This window comes from Pieris brassicae, chromosome W (assembly GCF_905147105.1).
Source record: "Pieris brassicae chromosome W, ilPieBrab1.1, whole genome shotgun sequence".
Classification (NCBI taxonomy): domain Eukaryota; kingdom Metazoa; phylum Arthropoda; class Insecta; order Lepidoptera; family Pieridae; genus Pieris; species Pieris brassicae.
The window spans coordinates 2,829,226-2,851,486 of record NC_059679.1 but is presented as its reverse complement, the minus strand read 5'-3'; the positions used below and the strand labels follow the sequence as shown (position 1 = coordinate 2,851,486).

At 35.7% G+C, this 22,261-nt stretch overlaps 1 protein-coding gene across 1 annotated transcript; it reads left to right on the top strand.

The window, feature by feature from the left end:
- The first annotated feature begins 11,802 nt into the window (after nt 1-11,802).
- LOC123718345 lies at nt 11,803-16,346 on the top strand. The gene is made up of 2 exons (XM_045674761.1): nt 11,803-12,324; nt 16,320-16,346. Exons 1-2 carry the CDS (start codon nt 11,803-11,805, stop codon nt 16,344-16,346), a joined length of 549 nt encoding a protein of 182 aa, XP_045530717.1.
- The last annotated feature ends 5,915 nt before the right edge of the window (nt 16,347-22,261 follow it).

Below are 22,261 nucleotides of genomic sequence, written 5' to 3'. Positions count from 1 at the left end.
TTAACAGTTCATAAACCAAAGCCAAAAACAGTTAACCTATTGAAAAACGCATTTATTAACAGTATTTCCGTAAAACCAAGGAGAAACACGTAAACGGTGGCTATTTATTAACAGTTTCACTAATCCAAAGCCTAAAAATATGAAATACGTAATACAAAATAATTTCAATTTATTTCCTCCTAATAATAATACAAATACTCAAATTTTATCTATGTAGCGCGTTTTGAATTTCAAAATATGAACAGAACTGTGGTGCGGTAATTTGAATTTCGAATCACGTCCATTGCTTTGGTGTATTTTTCGAATTTCGAATGAATTCTACTTGTTGTCAAAAATCTGCTCGATCCACGCCACGCACGTCACAGTTGTGATTTCGCATAATGCAAATAATGCGCGATTCGTATCTGTAACAAGAAGTAAGTTAAAGTAATATATAATTATATATATATATATATATATATGAAAAAAAGTTATTTAATGCTAGAGTGGACCAGAAGTTGGAGGTGCAGAGATAGCGCCGCCCATGGCCATTCAATGTATGGCTCCCCCCCTGTTAAAAATTTATTGGATTTGGCGTTTTTTGGGTTAGTCCTGATAAATTTAATAAATAAAAAAGATAATGTTTCATCGTTGGTGTAAATTGATTTCATAACAATATTTTTAGCGTCACATGGTTATAGAAACCGCTAGATCGTTGATGATTGGCAATATGGCGGATTGTAATATAATGCAGCATGGAGATGAAGGATTTTTAAATTACCACTAAAAACCGGTCATTGCACGCAAATAGATTTGGAAGTCAAGGCCGATGAGAATAAACGCATAATTCCAGGGTTTGTGTTGTGTTAAATTTGTAGTCTATCGTCCAATTCTCAACAATGAAGTGCGAATTCCGGTCTTGCAATATGCTTTGGTATGTTCGTAGACAATACCTGACTAAGCCAGCGCGGGGCTTGTAGCAAATTATATCAAGGGGGGCTTGCTTTAATTTCTTAAGTTTAGGATATTGAAAAAACAAAACCGTTACGAATAAATATTTCTGGATCTGGATTGGCAAATTAAGAGATAGTAGCACAATATAGACTATATATTCTTTAAGCAAATCATGCTCTATATTCAACAAAGTGAGATGATAAAGACGTTCTTATAATAAAAATCTTGCCGCTTGAAAGGTAGATGTGGTATAGATGTTAGTCTAAAGATATCGATTATAATTAAACATTAGAACATTACGGTACAAAGTTTGTAAAATACCTACTTATTTTTACGATTTAACGTGACTAATCTGCTATATGGCTAATCCGGCACTGTGCGTAGTTACGGTAACGAATCATCGTGATGAATCCAGCATCTCACAATCTATGACGTATGTTAGGTAGCTACTTGGGATGATTCGATACGCGATTTTGCCGATACGATACCGACGCCGATAGTCTTATAGAAATATCGCCGATACCTATACAAACACCAATGCTTATTGAATTAAAATTAAGTTAAGGTAGAACATATACAGTTTGGTTAAAGTTTTTTAAAATAAAAAGTTTAAAAAATTACAATAAAATAAATAACTGTTAATAATTAAAATTATTATTGATACCGATACATCGGCAAACCCAAAGTATCGCCGATATATCGGTATCGGATGCACCCCTAGTAGCTACTAGGGATGCATGTAGCTACGAAGAAAGCGGATAAAGATACATATGCTATCTAAATTCACTCATAAAGGACACGATCAGATGTATGTGTATAACCTTGCTAGCAATTTAGACTCAAACTCAAAATAACTTTGTTCATATAGGTAAACAAGAACACTTATGAACGTCAAAAATTGTTTCTAAATTTATATTTACTACCAGTTCGCAAGTCAAGGGCGTAGAGCGGGCAAGACGAACAAGCAAGAAACTTTCCGCCCCACTTTTTAATCGCTAAGTTTTGAGTCATACAAATTGTTTGAACTGGAGCAAATCAATCCCAATGATAAGGATCATTTAAATATTTGCAAACACATACTATGTATACATTAATAATAATAATATTCTTTATTTATTTTTAACAGTACAGTATCGGAAATACTTCAGTGGGCAGCTGGTTCCACATAGAAGTGGTGCGTGGCAAAAACTGCTACAAACGAAAATTGAATATTTTGAATGTAGTTATGTAATATTAATAAAATATATACCTACAAATTTATTAATGTTTCTGCAAGAAATAAAAAAAATATTCTATTCGAAATGGCCACCTTTGGCTTTTATATAGGTCTTTATCTGTTTGGGCACTGTTTTCATAGGAAATTTAGCAGGCCATGACCATCATTTGAAGTCTAAACGGTTGGGGTCTGGGTTAGATGAGGGCCAGTCTTCAGCTCTTAGTTTCTGCCATGTGACCAGATGCAAAATTCTGCTGATAGTCCACGGTATATTTTAAAAAGGTTACACAACATGATCCAAAACTATATCTTGATACACTTTCGCTGTAGCTTTCACTCCTTTTTCACAAAAATGTATTTTGTGACTCCTTGATGAGACACGCCCCACCAACCCATCACTGAAGCAGGATGATGACAACGTTGTATCTTTCCGAAGATTTGAGCAGCTTCTATGTGAACTGTGACCGTACACTTTATCATTTTGCTTATTGTAGTGTTCTTCAATCGTGAAAATTTTTTCATCAGTAAAAAGGATATTTCCCTGCTTTTCACCTAAAAGAAACTCAGATTTTTTTTTACTTTCGGGCGGTGGCGACCAAGAATTGTAATGCTCCTCTAAACAGATCTCTATCTGCCGTAAACGACGATTTGAGGCTGATCCATTTTATGACAGTCCCCATATCTTCAAGGCGTAAGATGCTGTAGCCATTTCTTCTTTGCAACGACAAATACATACGTATGTATTTATATAAGATCCCGCGTAACAAGCGTCAGGGAGATAAACATTACCCGTATTGAAAAAAATCGTTGGAGCATCGATCGTTAGCCTTAGCTTTCGGTATTTACATAATAATATATTTCGAGGTGTTGTTGGTCATAAAAGCCACGGCATTAACTTCGGAGATGCCACAGATCTTCATGTATCTTGCTCTGACGCCACTTATTGGTGTCGTTCTGTTTGTGCTAATCAGAGCCTGCGTCAACGCTTTTAAATTTTATAAATCACAACATCTTCGATAGATAACTTATTAGTTTTGTAAACCCAATAAAATATATGATAACACGTGACCGTATTTTATTATACAATATTATTATAGATAAAAAAATCAATGGCACTACAACCTTTTTAGGTCTGGGCCTCATATTTTTGTATCTGTTTCATGATCATTAGTAAATTGAAAAGGTAAGTAGGTGATCAGCCTTCTGTGTCTGAGGCACACCTTTGACTTTTAGGGTCTAAGGCAAGTTGTTTTCGTCTCGATGTTTTCCTTCACCGTTCGAGCTAATGTTAAATGCGCACAGTCGGGGATCGAACCTACGACCGCAGGGATGAGCGTCGCATGCTGAAGCCACAAGGCCAACACTGCTATGGTTGTAAACAACTCCTTAATTTCAGCCACTCAGGCCTTGAAGCCAGTCAGCGTTTGACTCGCCATGGTTTTCCTTCCTCCACAACCTCAATATATAAGGAACCTTGGGCTGGTTATGAAACCTGAAGTCACTGATGCTATAGGGAGTTACAAAACATTGGCGCTTACTATAAAGCTTTCAATAGGGATCTCAATATTAAACTTATTAAAATAAATATACGAAAATTGGGTTAAACGCCGTAAGGAGGCATCTTATAATGATGCCTTTTACGTGGACCTTCGCTCTGTTGTTCTCGGTGCGCAACTCCCACTTTCTTCGACCAAAATTACGATATCAAAAGTATATACAATTAGCAAACTGGATATAAATATCTATAATATTTTTGAAACTCGTTCGAGATGGACTTAGAAGTTTAACAATAAAAAGACGCAGTATGGTATACTTGTAACTTTCTGAAGCAAACTATCAAGTTACGTACCTTTGTTTAAGAAGCTAAAAGTATATATTCCCTGTATATACATTTTACGAATTTCCTTATTCGTTCACAATATCATAAATATTTTTAATCCCTTGTCGAAGTAGACATATAGACATTCAAAGACATTCATAGAGATGTAGACATTCAAAGATCTTCCTTATTGTGTTAAAAATTCGAAATAATGTACCTACTTCTGAAAAAAATTCTATTCTATTAATCGTTATTTGCGAGAAAAATTAATATGAATTTAATAATGTGACGATGATGTGAATAGGCTATCTCGCTCTTACAACTTGATTACTAAGATCGATGATGATTGATGGGTTTTACAACAGTCTGCCAAGTTACCGTAACCTTGTTTATCATGCTCTTAATGAGGTTTAAGTTTTCATTTAGTTTAGGTTACTATTGTTATTTTATCTTTTTAGTTTTATTGATTACTAGCGGACCCGACAGACTTCGTTCTGTAAAAATATTTAAAATGTGGCAGTTTTTTGTTCCTACCAATTTTATAGTCGGCGCAAAAAAATCCTGAACAGAACCTGATGATAGGGTGATGTGTGAGGTTCAGCTCGGGTGACCAAAGTATCTTCGCTTCCACGAACTTTGGCCACTCTTCTGTGACCCACTAAAAAACCCCTACTGGGATATTTTCCTATTAGTAGGTGTGTGTTTAAATAATTTTGCACAAATAGGGATATTAAATTAACAATTTAAAAATTGATCCCTTTTTTTAACACGATTTTATTTGACAGATGTAATGACGTAAAACGTCGCATACCGAAACTAAAATAAAATAAATAATATCGCGAAGCCAACCAAAATAAAAATCAGTACTAATGATGTATAGCTCTTACAATTTTTGACTATTCAATTTGGTCGGGTTCGCGATATTGTCACTTTTGTTGAGTTTCGGAACGCGACAAAATCCTCCTACGCGAACACGCACACTGTTTTGATAGATATGATTGAATTTGAACTTTGCACAGCGATAATAAAGTGCAAATAGACTCTTTGACGTTAGGAACACACCTACATTGCTTAGACAACAGCGAGTGCTTGTAATTTAATATTTGATAATAACTTTATTAAATAGCAATAAAGTTCAAATTGAGTCTACATTTTATTTACAAAACGTTTGTATTGGAAAAAGAAAAGGGATGTTTTAGGGTTTTTCCCGGAAATTATTCGAATTTTTCTCGCCGTAAAAACCATCCTAAGACTTCAACGAACATTTTAAAAAAATAGTACAATTGGTCCAGGCGTTGTAGAGTTATGCGCTTACCAACACATTTTGCGATTCATTTTTATATTATAGACTAGCAAACCCGGCGAACTCCGTTTCGCCACCAGATGGCTTCGTTTTATGTAACATTTTGTTTGGTGATTAAAAGATGAAGAAATTTTTTTTGTTTATTTTATATTTGAAAAGGAAAAACATTATTTCATATCACAACAGTAATGAATTCATTTCGATTACAAAAATGAAGTATTATTTAGTTGAACTTCTCTAAGTAAATGAAAGTAAATACTGAATCGAAGCGTTATACGTGTCCAAAAATTATCCGTTTCATTGAAGTGCTCTTTGGTAAACCACATTTTTTGTTTTTTGGGTCTGACGTTAACACAAACAAAGCGGATGGTTTCCCAACTCGTGAACACGCAACGTATAACTGTCCATGTGAAAAACAATGATTTTCTAAATTTATCCCTCAAACATTCTAATGGTCTTGCCTTGCCGATTGGCCTTGCGACTTGTTAATTGTCATTGCGAACGCAAGGCGAACTAGAAATTGCAATCGTTTGAAGTCAAACGGAAGATCAGTCGGAATCATTGGTATTCGAGGAATACATACATTTTCACCTACGTACTTTCTGTTAATAATGGTTGCCTCAATCAAATTCGGCATAAGTCTTTTTACCGAAAGTCAAGTACCGTTGCAAAGTCGCGGTGGATTCAAATTACGCAATATCATAATAACTGTACCAACTTTGAGTTGCAAGTTATGTGGTGGAAATCCTGGTAACTCCAGAGAGACTCATCAAACATCATCAGGATTTGTTATGGAATCAACGGATTTGTATGTCACCAAATCTCCAGCAATTTTTGATTGATTGGTGAAATTCAGTGTGTGTACATCATTATTCTTTGCGGCAAGAATTGTTCGTTGACTTAACCAAGCATAATTCTGATAATTCTCACTAATGTTAGGGAAATTATTTTCAATAAGAGCTAATTGAAAGTCTACAAATTGGCAAAAGTCGTTGGTAAGAGTAATTAATCCAGATGTCGCATCAACAGGGACTTTTCCATTTCCAACAGCTAACAATTGTTTGGAAAATTGTGCAGCACTTTGATCATTTTGAAGTTGAACTCTCATATTAGTGGTTAGAGATAATGTTTTTACGTTATTCCATAAAGGTGATGCCTTCAGGCAAGCATTCAATTCATCTGCAGGCGTTCCACGGGAATTACTGGAAACGTCTGTCTGAAATCGCCTGCCAACAATATCATCAAGCCGCCAAAGATGTTGTTATTTCGCCGAAGATCCTTCAGTGTGAAGTTAAGTGCTTCAAGTGATTTCTTATGTGCCATTGTGCACTCATCCCAAACAATGAGCTTGCATTGCACCATCGATTTTCCCATTGCACTGGATCGGGAAATATTGTATGTTGGAGTATCAATTTTGTGTAAATTGAGTGGCAACTTAAGCGCAGAATGTGCAGTACGACCGCCATTTAGAAGAGTCACCGCAATTCTAGATGATGCTAACGCCAAAGCTATGTCACATCTTGATCGAATAGTGGCCAAAATCAATGAAATGACAAATGTTTTCCCTGTTCCTCCAGGTGCATCCAGGAAGAATAGACCACCAGTATTATTGTCCACCGCTTGCATTAATGTTTTGTATACTTGTTTTTGCTGTTCATTCAGCAACGGCACATTATTTCGAACGAATTCCTGCAATGTATCAACATTGTATTGCAGCTCTCGATTTAATTCTTAGTTGAATGCATCGTGCATCGATCGATTTGGCGCAATCATTCCTACTTTAATCAGTAGCTTGTTTGCAATAGTCAAGCATTGATCCTCAATCAGAATCAATCCTTCATTGTAGATTTCATCGGTTATTTGGATGTCAGGATTATTCGTTTGAATGCGCAAGCGATGCAAGATATCTTCACATATGTCGTCTTTGTATTTTCTAAACATGTGGTGATGATAATTGCGAACAGCGTTCGTATTTGGTACGCATTTGTTGAAACAACTGAATCTGCAAGTGTTAAATCTCAATGAGAATCGTTCTCCAGCAAACCCAATAGTTGACATGTTTCTCGATATGTTTGGCATTGGTGGCCATTCACAGTTTTCAAATGCGCAAATGGTTTTGGTCCACGTACATTTACCAACAGCAGTCGCAAATAAAAACATTCATCATTTCTAGGATGAACAGTAAACATGCGACCAAGTGCATCAGTGGAAAACACCTGTGGCCAATCTGGAACTGGGGTTCCTTGTTTGCGACGTTGGAATATCTTTGTTGATTGATTCCAAGTGTAATACTTGGGCATTTCAACGTACATCAGCGTCGCTGCGAATGGATCTGCTTCACACATTGCAAAGAAGCTAGTCAATGTTGTCGATGGTGGTTTCTCAGCTCGTTGTGCCGCATTAGCCTCAGTGAAGTAAACTTTTTGGCCATTTTCAAAATGCACTGCTAAATGTACAACTGTGGGATATCTTTCATGAATTTGAAATGATAAAAATCTAAAAGTCGATTAAGTCACGTTACGTTCGAAATAAGTCGGTATTTTACATACTTTTTACTGTAATGGTTAATTATAATCGACAGACATATTTTGACTAACATCTATACCACGTCTCCCTTTCAAGCGGCCATTTTTTAAATTTTTTATATCAACGCCTTACGCTGGGCATGTTGCAGTCGAGACGGACTGCTGTAGAGCCGTGTACGACTTCAACGTGACCACACGACTGCTTGGAGCAGTTGTGTTTGACCGCAAAATAATACCGTCAATGCTAATTCATTTACGAGACGGATTTCGATGACGAAACACTGCTTCTTGTACTACTATTGCGCAAGCTTAGGCGTAGAAGACACCGTAGTATGTGGGTGCGTCCAATACTACAATCAAGAGAACAGTATGGAATATTTCATACTTTGTATCCCCAGCTCAGAGAAGACACTGAAGAGTTTTTCAAATATTTTAGAATGTCCATGGTTTCATTTGATGAATTGGTATTTTAAGCCGAGAGCCGGAGTGGCTCGCGGTCGGCAGCAACCGCTAGTAGCGGTCCGTGTATGGTGGGTCCGGCAGCTCTTAGCAGTCGACCGCACGGCGAAACTCGACCGCAGAGCGTCTACTCCGACCGCTCAGGAACTGCTCAAGCGTGTATTGTGGATATGAATTTAGTATGGAAACTGCATGATAGAGGATTTTCGACAATCTGAGAACAATATTTGTTTTTAATTTATTTTACTATTATTTATTACTTAAGATGTCATGTGGAACATGATGTAATGGTTGCAGCTCCTTACAAAATTTTATAATACTCGACAGTGCCCTAATCTTCATTTCTCGCGAGAAGATTTTTGCTTCCTAATGGGATTTCGACGAATTCTGGATTTAACAGCAAGAACAGCCTTTGTAGTTCTAATAACGCACGGCCGCCCCGATCATTTCTGATCTTCGACAGACTTTTTTTTTTGACGTTAATAAGAATATATGAATACATGATTTGGAATTTTAAAACGAAGTGTTTTTGTATCTATTGATAGTACGATATACGAACATACAACTGATACCATGCTTTTGAAGTGTCTGGAATATGACCGAAGGCACCATACCCACTTTGTGCAAGGCGATCACTGCAATCATATTTTCTTCAATACTCCATTCCATATTGTAATTTTATGTAACGGTATTTGTGTCCAGACTTGTAAGTGTGTATTTGATGATTTTCTAAATTAAAAAAAAACAAAGATGTGCAAAATAATTAAATAAGAGATTAATTAATGGCTTGGCCGCAGTCACTCGCTCAAGTTGTCCGTAGATTGTCGTAGCACTATCGTAGCACTGCGAGTAGCAGACAAATAGACACTGTTACGTCACCCACTGACTTAATCTGTAGCAATAATTCTATAATAATTTGGCTCCGTGGCAAAGCACAGCCATCCAAACACCACGCGGCACCCGGTTCGATCCTGAGCCTCACAACTATTTTAATTTAATATTAAAATTTCTTAAAACAACTAACACGGTGGACACGTCCAAACGTTTCCGCGGTCCGTGGGAGGGAATTCATTATTTTGAAACCAAAAATTTTGAAGCTTTTACTTCTACCATGTAAATTGCAAACATGTTTTTTTTAAATAATAGAATATTAATTATATAAACTTTATTTATATTGTTACGAGCTAGGAGATCGGATAGAAAATGCCGTGGATTTCTTCAAGGTTTTATTTATTGAAAAATTAATGAGGAATTTATGGGCACAAATTAATCGCAGAGATGCACTAATTACTTATCATTAACACAGTCACTAATTACCTCACTTATGCACACTTCACACAGTACTTTATCACTTGTATTCACTTTATTCGCACTGTATCGCTTCGGTGTTTCTCTCTTGTTATCGCATTCCGAACTAAAGATGATTAGTCGCGTTTCGGCTCGCTTATATATCCCTGGGAATAATTCTAAACAATATTCGAGAACTTTCTAGGCGGGCTTGCTACTGAGTAGCCATTGCACAATTCTAGAACGTCCGCACTCTTTGTCTCTTTCGCACGTTGCTCCGTCCTTGTCGTACGGCGTTCTAGAGTGCTCAGTCTAGTTTCGAGAAAGTTCTGATCTTCTCTCTCTATCTCTCGTATCATTTCGTCCTTGTCTCACACCTAGAAAGTTCGGTCTAGAATATTCCTTCATCAAAGGGGTATACCTAGGCCTGCAAACGTCTGAAACGGGTCTCCTGAAAACTGCACCAATCGACTACACATGTTCTGAAACTGACTGAAAAAAGGTTTCAGCTTCCTGAAAACTAGGGTAACATTATGGAAATTACAATTTTCTAATATGTGATTGACCCTCTCCTGAAACGGTCAGAAATCATATTACAGCCTGCTGAAAAGTTCTCTAACTAGTGGAAAAATCTAGAAACATGGCAGTCGACCCGTCTTCGTAATGTTTAAGTCATTATAGAAATAAATGTTCGTTGCTTATCGCCTTAGTTTATTTTAACCGATGGAATTGTACCTTGAATAGGATGTTATGTGAGACGCTAATTTCATTGATGGAATTATTGGGTATAATACATTATACTACGAATTACACTTTGAATTTAATTTAGGTGCTTTAGGTGCGCCGGTTTCATTTGGTCGAAATGATGTGTTACATGTTTTCTATTTACCTATAAGAAAAGTCGATGTATGATTTTTATTAACGATTATTGTTTTATAAGATCCCTTCCAAATAGGGGCAAGAGCTTTTTGGCCTTAAGTGATTTTTAATATCTACATAATCTCCAGGTTTATAACGCGGATAAGATTTCGTATGTGAATCGTAGTAAGATTTTGATGTTTCTTTAGATTTTGTAGATGGACTTTCGTTAATAGTAAATAAAAAAAATTATGTTGATATATTATTTTAACAAAGGAATTTAGTTCTCTTTTGATATTCAAGAAGTCATCATACGGATACGTATGGATTACTTTTTTCATGGTCTATAGATGATGGACTAAGAATTATTTTATTTGCTGTTTTCAACTGGTGTTCGTTGTGTTCTTATAATGTAGTATTATAAGTAATGTCTGTTTTAGAATTTTAATTTATAAACTGTGAATAATCATCATGGGTATAGGAAGGATTATCGGAGTTGGCTTCATTAGGTGACGCAATTTGGAGTGAGTCATTGAAAAAAAGTGGTATAGGAGATGGTAATTGAGAGAACTGATCTTCCAAAGAATTGTTTGAATTTTCATCGATATTTGGTAAATGAGAATTTGGATTTAGTATAAGCATTTGTGTTCATTTTTCCTTTTTTATCAACTATTTCGTAATCAACTTTAGTCTCCATCGCACAAGTCTAGATCCAGGGTCTTCACAATTGAATTAAAATTGTAACTATGGTGAACCGACGGCCATAAATGTAACCCAAACTTTACGGTGTGGTTCCAAATACTATGGCTAAGTATTATTTTTCGGTAACACTATAATTGCATTCCGCCTTGTTTAAAGTACGTGAACACACGCATTTTTGGGTTTGGGTTTAATTGTTTTGCCTAGACATCTAAAAGATCTATTAGAAACCGCGGAGTTCCCGTGTCTAGATTTAGTGCCCTATGATAAATTTAAAACTAAATTTTTAATTTCAGTGAGCGGACGGACGTGGCGAAACTTGTTGTATATAGTTAATTCTGTTGAGTCGTGCGCCGGCTCAGGTAGCGCGCAAGCGAGATCGCATGTTATTGCCTATATATTCGCACGCGACTACCTGAGCCGGCCCGCGGCGACCAGCAGACCGCTTTCGCACTCCGTATTTGATAGTTGATATAATTTTTGGTAATTTTATTATTTGCGTTGAGGACTTATCACTTCGCTTAATTTTATTTCTTTTACTGTGCCATTCTTCTACAAATTATTTTACTCCTTCTTGTTTATACTTCTGTGACGTGTTCAATAAACTTTCTATTTTTGTGCACTCGGATTTTCTTATTACATCCAATTTGCATCGTTTAATACTCGCTATATTGGTGACCCCGTAAAAAAAGGACACAAGAAGATGGCTCAAGAAACAACAGAAACATCACCGTTAACGGAGACCTTCCGAGTCGGCGTAAGAATTCCACCCTTCTACCCAGAGATGCCAGGTCTGTGGTTCAGCCAGATGGAGGCGCAGTTCACCCTGGCCAACATCAGAACCGACGAGACGAAATTCTTTTACGTCGTCGGCAACCTGGACGCCCAATACGCCGCGGAGGTAGAGGACGTAATTTCCTACCCTCCGCCCGCCGATAAATACGACAAGCTTAAAGCTGAGCTCATCAAGAGGCTGTCGGCGTCACGTGAGAAGAAGGTGAAGCAGCTTCTCATGCACGAAGAGCTCGGAGACCGAAAGCCTTCACAATTCTACCGGCACCTGCTCAACCTGGCCGGCCCCGGAGTACCTGAGGAGTTCCTGCGGACCATCTGGACGAGCCGCCTGCCCAGCTCCACTCAGGCCATCATCGCATCCCAGTCCAAGACGGATCTGACTGAGCTGGCCGAGTTAGCTGATAGGATCCACGACGTCGTCGGTACCCAGGTCGGATCTACAGCGGCTGACTACAGTACTGAAGATGCTATCCTAGCCGTTATAAATTACCTAGTTGAACGCCAGGACCGGAAACAAAAGTGTCTTACACTATTTATCGACCTCAAAAAGGCAATTGATACTGTTTGTGTTTCAACTCTGATTAAGCGCCTGGATAATATTGGCATTAGAGGAGTATTTCTCAACCTCTTGACCAGCTATCTGACAGATAGGACTCAAAGAGTCAAGGTAACTTAATTAGTAACGTGAATGAAAACCCGATTTCTTTCGGCGTCCCTCAGGGTTCGGTTTTAGGGCCAACGCTGTTCTTGATATATGTCAATGAAATGTGCAATACCAAAATCAATAAAGGTATCATCACTTGTTATGTGACAAGTGATGTGATGTCATGTGATGACATGGCACTAACTTTTTATGGGGATACATGGGAGGAAACTTATAAAAACGCTGAAGCGGATCTTCACAAACTTAACGCGCACTTAACCAGCAGTCAGCTAACTATTAATCCATCTAAAACTAACTTCATAACTTTTGCTATACGTGATAAGAGCCAATCCCCCTCCAATCTTAACATAAAATTACACAAACTAAATTCCAATGTAGTGAAGACTGCGGCTGTGACACGCTGCTTAGGGTGAAAGAGATTAAATACTTAGGTGTGATTATTGACCAAAATCTAAACTGGCACGCCCATGTTGATGCAGTAATAAAAAGGATGCGTAGGTTCAGCTGGATTTTTTGCAAACTACGTCATGTAGCGGAACCAAACATATACCGTGTATAAAACATTAGATCAATCTGTTATCACCTACTGTATTACAGTGTGGGGTGGTTGTACGAAAACCAAAGTTCTAGCACTTGAAAGAGCTCAGAGAGCAATTATAAAAATAATGTTACTAAAAAATAAAAGTTTTTCAACTGAAGAGTTGTACAAGTCTTGCAAACTACTGACCATACGCCAACTCTATATTCTCCGTTGTGTCCTTAGGAGACACGCAACCTCTCCACATAAAACAGACACACCTCAAAAAAGGACCCAACATAATATAATAAGCTACACAATTTGCAAGACTATCTTTGCACGTAAGCAATACAACAATCGCTCAGCTTATCTCTATAATAGTTTAAATAAAACCCTTAGCTTTCATAATCTTACATACCATAAATGTAAAATAACTATAAACCATTGGCTCGGTACACTTAACTACAACAAAACAGAAGCATTGTTAAATCATCTAATATAATTTTTTCCTTAATCCATCTTTTCATGCAACACGCGCACACATTTGTTTCGTCTTTCACAAACACATTACATAGTCATCATAATATATTCATATATTTGTTTATTTTTCTTTTTTTTTAAACCAATTGTGTTGGTTGATTAAACTTTGTAAATTTAAAGAAGAGCGAAGCTTCCCTGTCACAGGTCTCTGACTTACTAGGGAGGCCTCTATCTGAACAAATAAAGAATTTTGAATTTGATTTTTTTAATACAATTTAACAGTCAAAGAGAGTGCCTACGTCTGGGTATGCTCTCGGGGTGTAACTCCCATGATTTAGTTCGCTATGAACGAATGTAGAAGAGAGTGCCTGCGTCGGGCTATACTCTCGGGACGTAACTCCGACGATTTGGGAAATCGTCACGCTTATAAGTGATCGATATGTACAGCCATGGCACGTACAAGCATAGGCATTTGTCAAGCTTGTAAATGAGCAAGAATGTACGAACCTTGGCACGTACATAGGGATCATCACGCTTATAAACTAAGAAAGCCTGAGTGAGCAAAATGTACAGCCTTGGCTCGTACACTTAGTGCTACTAAGATTATTGCAGAATTTCATTATTTGTGATAGATTTATTACTATCATTGTTATCGTTATTATATATTTTTGTTATTAATGGCTTCGAATCTCTTCGAATTAACCGTAGTAGGGACAAGAAAAATATGGCACGTAACGTAAAAATGTGACGCGTAACGTAAAAATGTGACGGTAATTTTTTTCCAACGCCGATAAAGAAGTTTTACTTCAGAAATCTCAACCTACATTATTAATTTAGTATTTTTGGCTGATGGGGTTTCGCTTGAGCGACAGACAAGAAATGATGTTCGAAATTTATGGTTAAAAAAACGCAAGACAATTGCCATATGTATTTTAACCTGATGGGGCTTACGCTTTAAGTACAAACGCTATGAAACCTTTCCCTGGATATCATGCAATAGGTACTCCTCATAGAATATTTAATCAGAAACTTTCTAGTTCACGTGTAGTGGTTGAAAATACTTTTGGTATTATGGCCAGTAAGTTTCGAATTTTTAAATCACCTATAAGCACTAAGCGACGTTAAGGCTTCCATTATTACTATATCATGTGTCCTACTGCATATTTTTTTGAGAAAAATACTGTGGTTTCAGATAGGCCATTTGCACCACAGTCTATAGATATACTTAAATATATATACTTATTTCGATAAAAATAATAATAATTTATTGCAAGAATATGTTACAAAAAGGTGGTACAATAGTAAGTTCGCGTATTCTGCCACACACAATGGCGCGCAAATTTGTCTTTAAAGGAGTTTTACATGTAACATTATTAGTCATATGAATTGGTCAATTCTCATATTATTTGTATCGTACATATCATATCAAATGTTATTAAATTTATATCAATTACAGTATCTCACGCATAATCATTATCGAGTTTTTTTTCCAAAAGTAATACGCCAATTCGATTTTTAAAGACTAGCCTGAAGATCTTTTAATTCTTTTGGTAAATTATTGTAAACCTTAATAGCCATATAAAAGGTGTTTTTCCTAAACAGTTCTAGATTGATTTTTGCACAGCCAATTTCTCCCCATGTCTACTTTGTACTTCGACTTCTATATTCGACTTAAAAATATCTATGTTTCTGTGCATGAATAAGTACATTTCTAAAATATAAATACAGGCAAGAGATACAATTTTGAGCCTCTTAAATAAAGGTACGCAACTATCAATACAGTTTGCTCCACAAATTGCTCTAATACATTTATTTTGAGCCTATTTACTTCTTAAACTATAATAGTTTGGGGAAATTCAATCTATCTATCTATCCATGTCTAATAATAGATGAAACATGATAATCAGGCCATACCGTAACAGTTTCTCTTAGTCGTTTTAACACAAAAACGAAACTCTATTTTGTTCTGTAACTTTTCAATGTGTGCTTTCCAACAAAAAAATTTATCTAGCGTTATACCTGAAAATACACACCCATTCATTATTTCTATTTTATTGTTACATTAATGACCTAAATGACTTAAAAAAATATATACAGATATATTAAAAAGGCTTCTATAAACATATATTAGTATGTATTTAATGTCACCTATTCAAACTTTACTATAAGCGTATGCAGAAAGTACGTTTACGCAACATATTTAGACACATAAATACATTATTTATTATTTACATACATATAGCTGAGCCATTACTTAATTAGTTTGGTGTTAAACGCCTTCTTCGTGTACCATAGCAAAATAATTAATAACGATTAAAATTAAACCATTAAATAAACTAAAAAAAATTAATGTCGCGGGGGGAAAAGCATGCAGTTAATTAATAAATAACTGCATTGTTCAGCACAATCTAAAATACACGAACTATTTTAAAATGTTTTCATTTTTGTTTTTATTTGAATGTTACTATTTTTAAGATGCTACATTAATGAACGTTGGTAAAATTTATTTTCATAATAACGGATAACATACAGCGACATGAAGACGGTTGAAGCCGCGGAACCACCACAACAGACGGGTCTACGGTCATCGAACGCGAGTGAAGATTTCGACAAAGGCCACAACCTGCTTCCACAACGCACCGCAACACACACACAGTCACACAGTCACAGTCCACTAGCTAGCAAGCTGTACAATATCGTTATTTCAACCCAAGTAAAAAGTAATGTAACATTATGAGTTATGATTAATAAAAAAAATTTGCAGTGCTGGATTTACCAGCAGACTGAGTAGGCTTGAGCCTAGTGCGGCGGATTTGAAGGGGCGGCAAAGTTGTCCCAAAAATTTCTTTTTTGTCTTAAAGAAATAAAAAATTATTATAGATTATTGTGTTGTAAGGAATTGATGACTTCTTTTTTTTTTAAAAATTCGATTTCGAAGTCTATCTGGACTATTTTTGCTTTTAATTTATTCATTATTTCTAGGGTAGGATATACGAACAAGCGACAGGGAGATTAAAAAAATCCCCGTATTGAAAAAAACGTTGGAGCTTCGACCGTTGGTCTCAAGATTTTGGTATTTACATAATAATATATTTTCAGGTAGTGTTGTCATGGTGGTGGTCATGAAAGCCACGGTATTAACTTCAGCGGAGATGTCACAGATCTTCACGTATCTTGCTCTGACGCCACTTATTGGTGTCGTTCTGTGTGTGCTAATCAGAGCCTGCGTAAACACGTACAAATTTTATAAATCACAAAATGTTCGATAGATGACTTATTAGTTTTGTAAACCCAATAAAATGTATGAAAACACGCGACCGTATTTTATTATACCACAGTGATACCTATACTCAAAGGCTATGGTTATAAATAAAATAAAAATCAATGGCGCTACAACCTCTTTAGGTCTGGGCCTCAGATTTCTGTATCTGTTTCATGATTATGAGTAAATTGAAAAGGTAAGTAGGTGATCAGCCTTCTGTGCCTGACGCACGCCGTCGAGTTTTTGGGTCTTAGGCAATCCGGTTTCCTCACGATGTTTTCCTTCGACGTTTTAGCGAATGTGAATTACATGCAGACATAGAAAGTCAATTGGTGCAGAGCATGGGAACGAACCTACGACCTCAGTGATGAGAGTCGCACGCTGAAGCCACTAGGCCAACACTGATTACAAAAATGGAAACAAACAATATATCTTGCTTACAAACAATCATTAATCAACTATAATTATATGTTTTTGCCATTCACTAACTCCAAAATAAATTGTTTAGTTAATAACAATTGTTTTTTTAATTCCTAATCTCTCTCGTGAACTATGCTCGGAGAGCCTAATTAATAAATAAAATATAAAAGGCTTTACCGTGACTGTTACCATGGTTACCGTATATTTGACATAACATCGTTACCATGGTAACATAAAATGAAATCTATTCTAAGAAACTCACCAAACAGAAGGAATAAAAATAAAACGCCAATAAAAATAACAGACATGTTAATTGTCACATCATCGGGATAGCATGCCGACCGCGCGCGTCTTCTTTCTTCATGAGGAGAAAAACCAGCTGCTAAACATCAATTTCAGACATATCTCGACTTATTAATTTCGGATCGTCACCTGAGAGCATATATTCCAAAAATTCATAAAATCCAGTAAATAAAATATTTTAAATAAAGTTAATTTATTAGTTTTAAATTCATTTCCCGCTCGACTAATAAGAATTCAAATTGGTCTCATTTTTGATAAAACATTTTTATCGTCTCAATAACAATTAATATATAACCTCCAAATGCGAATCCTCAAACACATTGCCTCGAGAAATGTGCTCGACTCATATAAAAACGCAAAATAAAATGCAAAATACTGCCGATAGCAGATAAAGTAAATAAATTTCTTCTAGTCGAGTACTTTTTTCGAGATGATATAAAGAAACGAGTGGAGCATGACGTACAGACCCAAGCGGTAACGCAGATTCGGCTGTGTACATCGAGAGCAAACAACGTATATGGACACAGAACGTTGAGGTGTTTGCTACCGCGGCTAATAAATGAACTACCCTGTCAATTATAAGTAGATAGCCTAACTTTTACAAACAAAAAATGAAATTGAAAAACTATTTTTATATGCATTTGTCTCCTAAACAAGACTGTTCTGGTTACATTTACACAAACCACAGCGGTTTTCTAATGATTTTAGTATATTATCTTATCTTAATATATATAAATCTCCTGTCACGATGTTTGTCCGCGATGGACTCCTAAACTACTTAACCGATTTTAAATTAAATTGGCACACCGTGAGCAGTCTGGTCCAACTTAAGAAATAGGTTAGCTTAGATCTTTAATTAAAGTCGCAATTTATTTTATTGCAAATTATTTGTCTATAATTAATTGACAGTCACAAATATCTGTTAACTCCAAAAGATTCTAACAGATGTCGATACTTTTCGACTGGATTGAGTAAGTAATCAATAGATGGCACTGCTATGGTAAAGGGACAAACTTGTCATATAAGCTACAATTCAATATCATGATTACCACGTGTTATTGAGGCTAAAGTATAAATTAAATTTATTTTGTAGTAAACGAAATACCGTGAAATTGAATTATTTCTACTTTTTTTATTTATGGTGTTAGCATAGCCAACCATCTGTTACTTAGACCGAAGTGAAAATCAAATTCAAATTATAGTGACGATAATACAGTGAAATTACTCTTTCGTGTCACGGTATTAAGGCTAACTAAAACCACATTAAGGAGAAACGAAGTTCGCGGGGGCAGCTAGTTTTCTAATATAAAGAAAACCAAACTGAAATTACTATTTTTTATTAAACTGTCAATGAAACCTGTAAAGTATATGCAAGTGCTTCTAATTAACCAAAATAAATTCCTCGGTTTAATACACGTAAGGTTTTTTTCAGCTTCATCCAAGATTTGGACAGCAATTAAAATTGAATGTGTCCACATGGACACATTCAATTTTCGCTTTGCTATAAAAGTGAGTTCTGGAACCGCTGTAGTACAGATACCGGCAAACTTCTTGAGCATTAAACAAGGGAGTGGGGAAAAGTTTGAGCATCGTATACAGCGCGGGACACAAACGTCAACTGATTTACCAATCACGCGATCGACACGTCACTCTCGCGCCGTCGCGCACTACCGCCCGCCGAAGTGATACCTAAAAATCGTTTCTGCGTAGGCAAGCATATTTGTACAACATGTTTGCCGATATCTATACTGAAGGTAATGTCTACTCGCAAGGAGTGCCGGATTAGAAGAGTAGCAAATGCTACGGCCCCGCGCTCCAACAAACATAACAAATAATAAATAATAATTAATACATAACGTAACAAACTATCCTTTGCACTTAAAAATCTAAAAGTCGATTAAGTCACGTTACATTCGAAACAAGTCGATATTTTACATACTATTTACCGTAATGGTTAATTATAATCGACAGACATATTTTGACTAACATCTATACCACATCTCCCTTTCAAGCGGCATTTTTTTTTATTTTTTATATGAACGCTTTACGCTGGGCATGTTGCAGTCGAGACGGACGGCGACCACACGACTACTTGGAGCAGTTGTGTTCGACCGCAAAATAATACCGTCAATGCGAGTTCATTTACAAGATGGATTTCGATGACGAAACACTGCTTCTTGTACTACTATTGCGCAAGCGTAGGCGTCGAAGACACCGTAGTATGTGGGTGCGTCCAATACTACAATCAAGAGAACAGTATGGAATATTTCATACTTTGTATCCCCAGCTCAGAGAAGACACTGAAGAGTTTTTCAAATATTTTAGAATGTCCATGGTTTCAGTTGATGAATTGGTATTTTAAGCCGAGAGCCGGAGTGGCACGCGGTCCACAGCAACCGCTTGTAGCGGTCCGTGTATGGTGGGTCCGGCAGCTCTAAGCAGTCGACCGCACGACGAAACTCGATCGCAGAGGGTCTACTCCGACGAAGAAATATGTGCCAAAAATTAAATAAGAGATTAATTTAGTTAATTTTTTAAAAGAAAATTATTAAATTTATTACATATAATTAAGTGATGATATGCAACTTTACAGAAATTGGTTAAACAAGGTTAAATTAGATAAAGTTTAACAAAATGCTTTTATTATCATAGACATGAATACAAATAATACAATTATTTCATTTCACCTTATTACTACTAAGATTATTACAGAATTTCATTAATTGTAATAGAATGATTACTATCATTGTTATCGTTATTATATTTTTTTGGTATTATTGGCTTCGAATCTATTCGAATCCAATGGTAATGACAAGAAAAAGATTGCGCGTAACGGAAATATATGACGGTAAATGTTTTTCCAACGCCGATAAAGAAGTTTCATTTTAATAATTTAAACAAAAGTCTACATACTACATTTAGATAGTGAAAAAAAATCTAATTTACATATTTAATTTTTTTTTACTTTTTTAATTTTTGTAGTTTTTATAAAAATAAATAATTGGTATTAAACTTAAAATTAAAATTACAATCATCTCATAATTTTGAAAGCAAAATCAAACATGTTTTTTTTATTATTATTTAAACAGGTTTAAAATAAGTGACTACAGTCATTCCAATAGAACCTTAACTCTAAATTAAAAGAATGCAGATTGATTTAGTGTTGAGCAATGGATCAATCTATTGTAAGATATTATATTGTAATTGAGCGCATTAATCAAAATTAGACTCTCAACCTGAAGGTCGTAGATACCTTGTCTTTAAAAATGTAATCATTTTCCATTACACGGCAGTGATCTATTACTTCTGGCCAGAAAGACTGCCTGTACATCTTTTGTCTAAATTTTTAGGTGTCTTAATAAGGAACGAACGAATGTTTTCAGTTCTGAATGATTTTATCCTGAAATTTCCCTCAAATACTAACCTATTTTTGAATTTAGTTCAAGTTAGATATGTTTCAATATCTCAAGCGAAGCGAGGCGTTATGGTTGCAGTGCATTTGTCTTGCGCAAAACTTAGCGAGTAAAAATAATGAAAAAGACTTGCCAATTCTTTTCCCCCGCGTTTTGCCTTGATTTGAGTACTGGTAGAATATTTACATCCTTGGTGTGACGTTCATACGTCCTAAGAACGACAACTAGGAGCACTTTAAGATGTTGTCATTGGAGAATTTTAGAAAAATAATTGATATATCGTTTGCATTTAAATTATATACATATACATTAAAAAAATGAAATACGTAATACAAAATATTTTTTATTTATTTTCTCCCAATAAAGAAATACTCAAATTTTATCTATGTAGCGCGTTTTGAATTTCGAAATATGAACAGAATAGTGGTGCGTTAATTTGAATTTCGAATCACGTCCATTGCTTTTGTGTATTTTTCGAATTGTAATGTGTTCTACTTGTTGTCGAAAATCTACTCGATCCACGCCTCGCACGTCTCAGTTGTGATTTCGCATAATGCAAATAATGCGCGATTCGTATCAATATCTGAAACAAGAAGTATGTTGTAGTTCATATATATATGAAATATTTTCATCAGCAAAAACGTTCTTTAATGCAAGAGTGGACAAGAAGTAGGAGGTGCAGAGACAGCTCCGCCCATGGCCACTCAATGAATGGCTCCCATATGTTAAAAATTTATTGGCTTTTACGTTTTTTGGGTTAAGTCCTGACTTTATCCCCTCTAATGCAAGTCTCTCAAGTAAAACCAAAAATAATAAAATTTTTACAAGTTTTGTTTAGATCAGCGCTGTCTCGTCAGTTTACATGTTACTACGTTGACGGTTTACAAAATTTACGTGAGGTTAGTACTATCACAGCAAAAAACAACAGCGCTATTTGATAGACGTTATGAAAATTATTAAATGATGTATACTTTATTAGACAAATACTTGCTATATGAACTAATAAAGAAACTGAAAATTAATCTCAACATTGACTCATGTAAATGGCGGGAAAGGCATTTTATTTTTAATTTATGTTATTAATATAAATACGTTCTTATATTCAAGTTGGGTCTTTACTTTACAATATTTTAATACATTTAATCAATATAAAAATAAGAATTTCCAAGGAAGTTATTTCAAGATTACAATTAAACTAAATGAAGAAATTTTATTTTTACTTTAACAATTAGCGGTACCGCGAACTCCGTAACCGTAATATGTTTTTTTTAAATAAAACCTACAAACATGGAATTTGGCTATGCTAAC

Excerpts from the sequence above, each read along its gene's own strand:
- LOC123718345 (XM_045674761.1), top strand. The coding sequence starts at position 11,803 with ATGGCTCAAGAAACAACAGAAACATCACCGTTAACGGAGACCTTCCGA. Across the intron at positions 12,325-16,319 it reads ACGACGTCGTCGGTACCCAG|TGCTGGATTTACCAGCAGAC; the intron begins GTCGGATCTACA and ends AAAAATTTGCAG.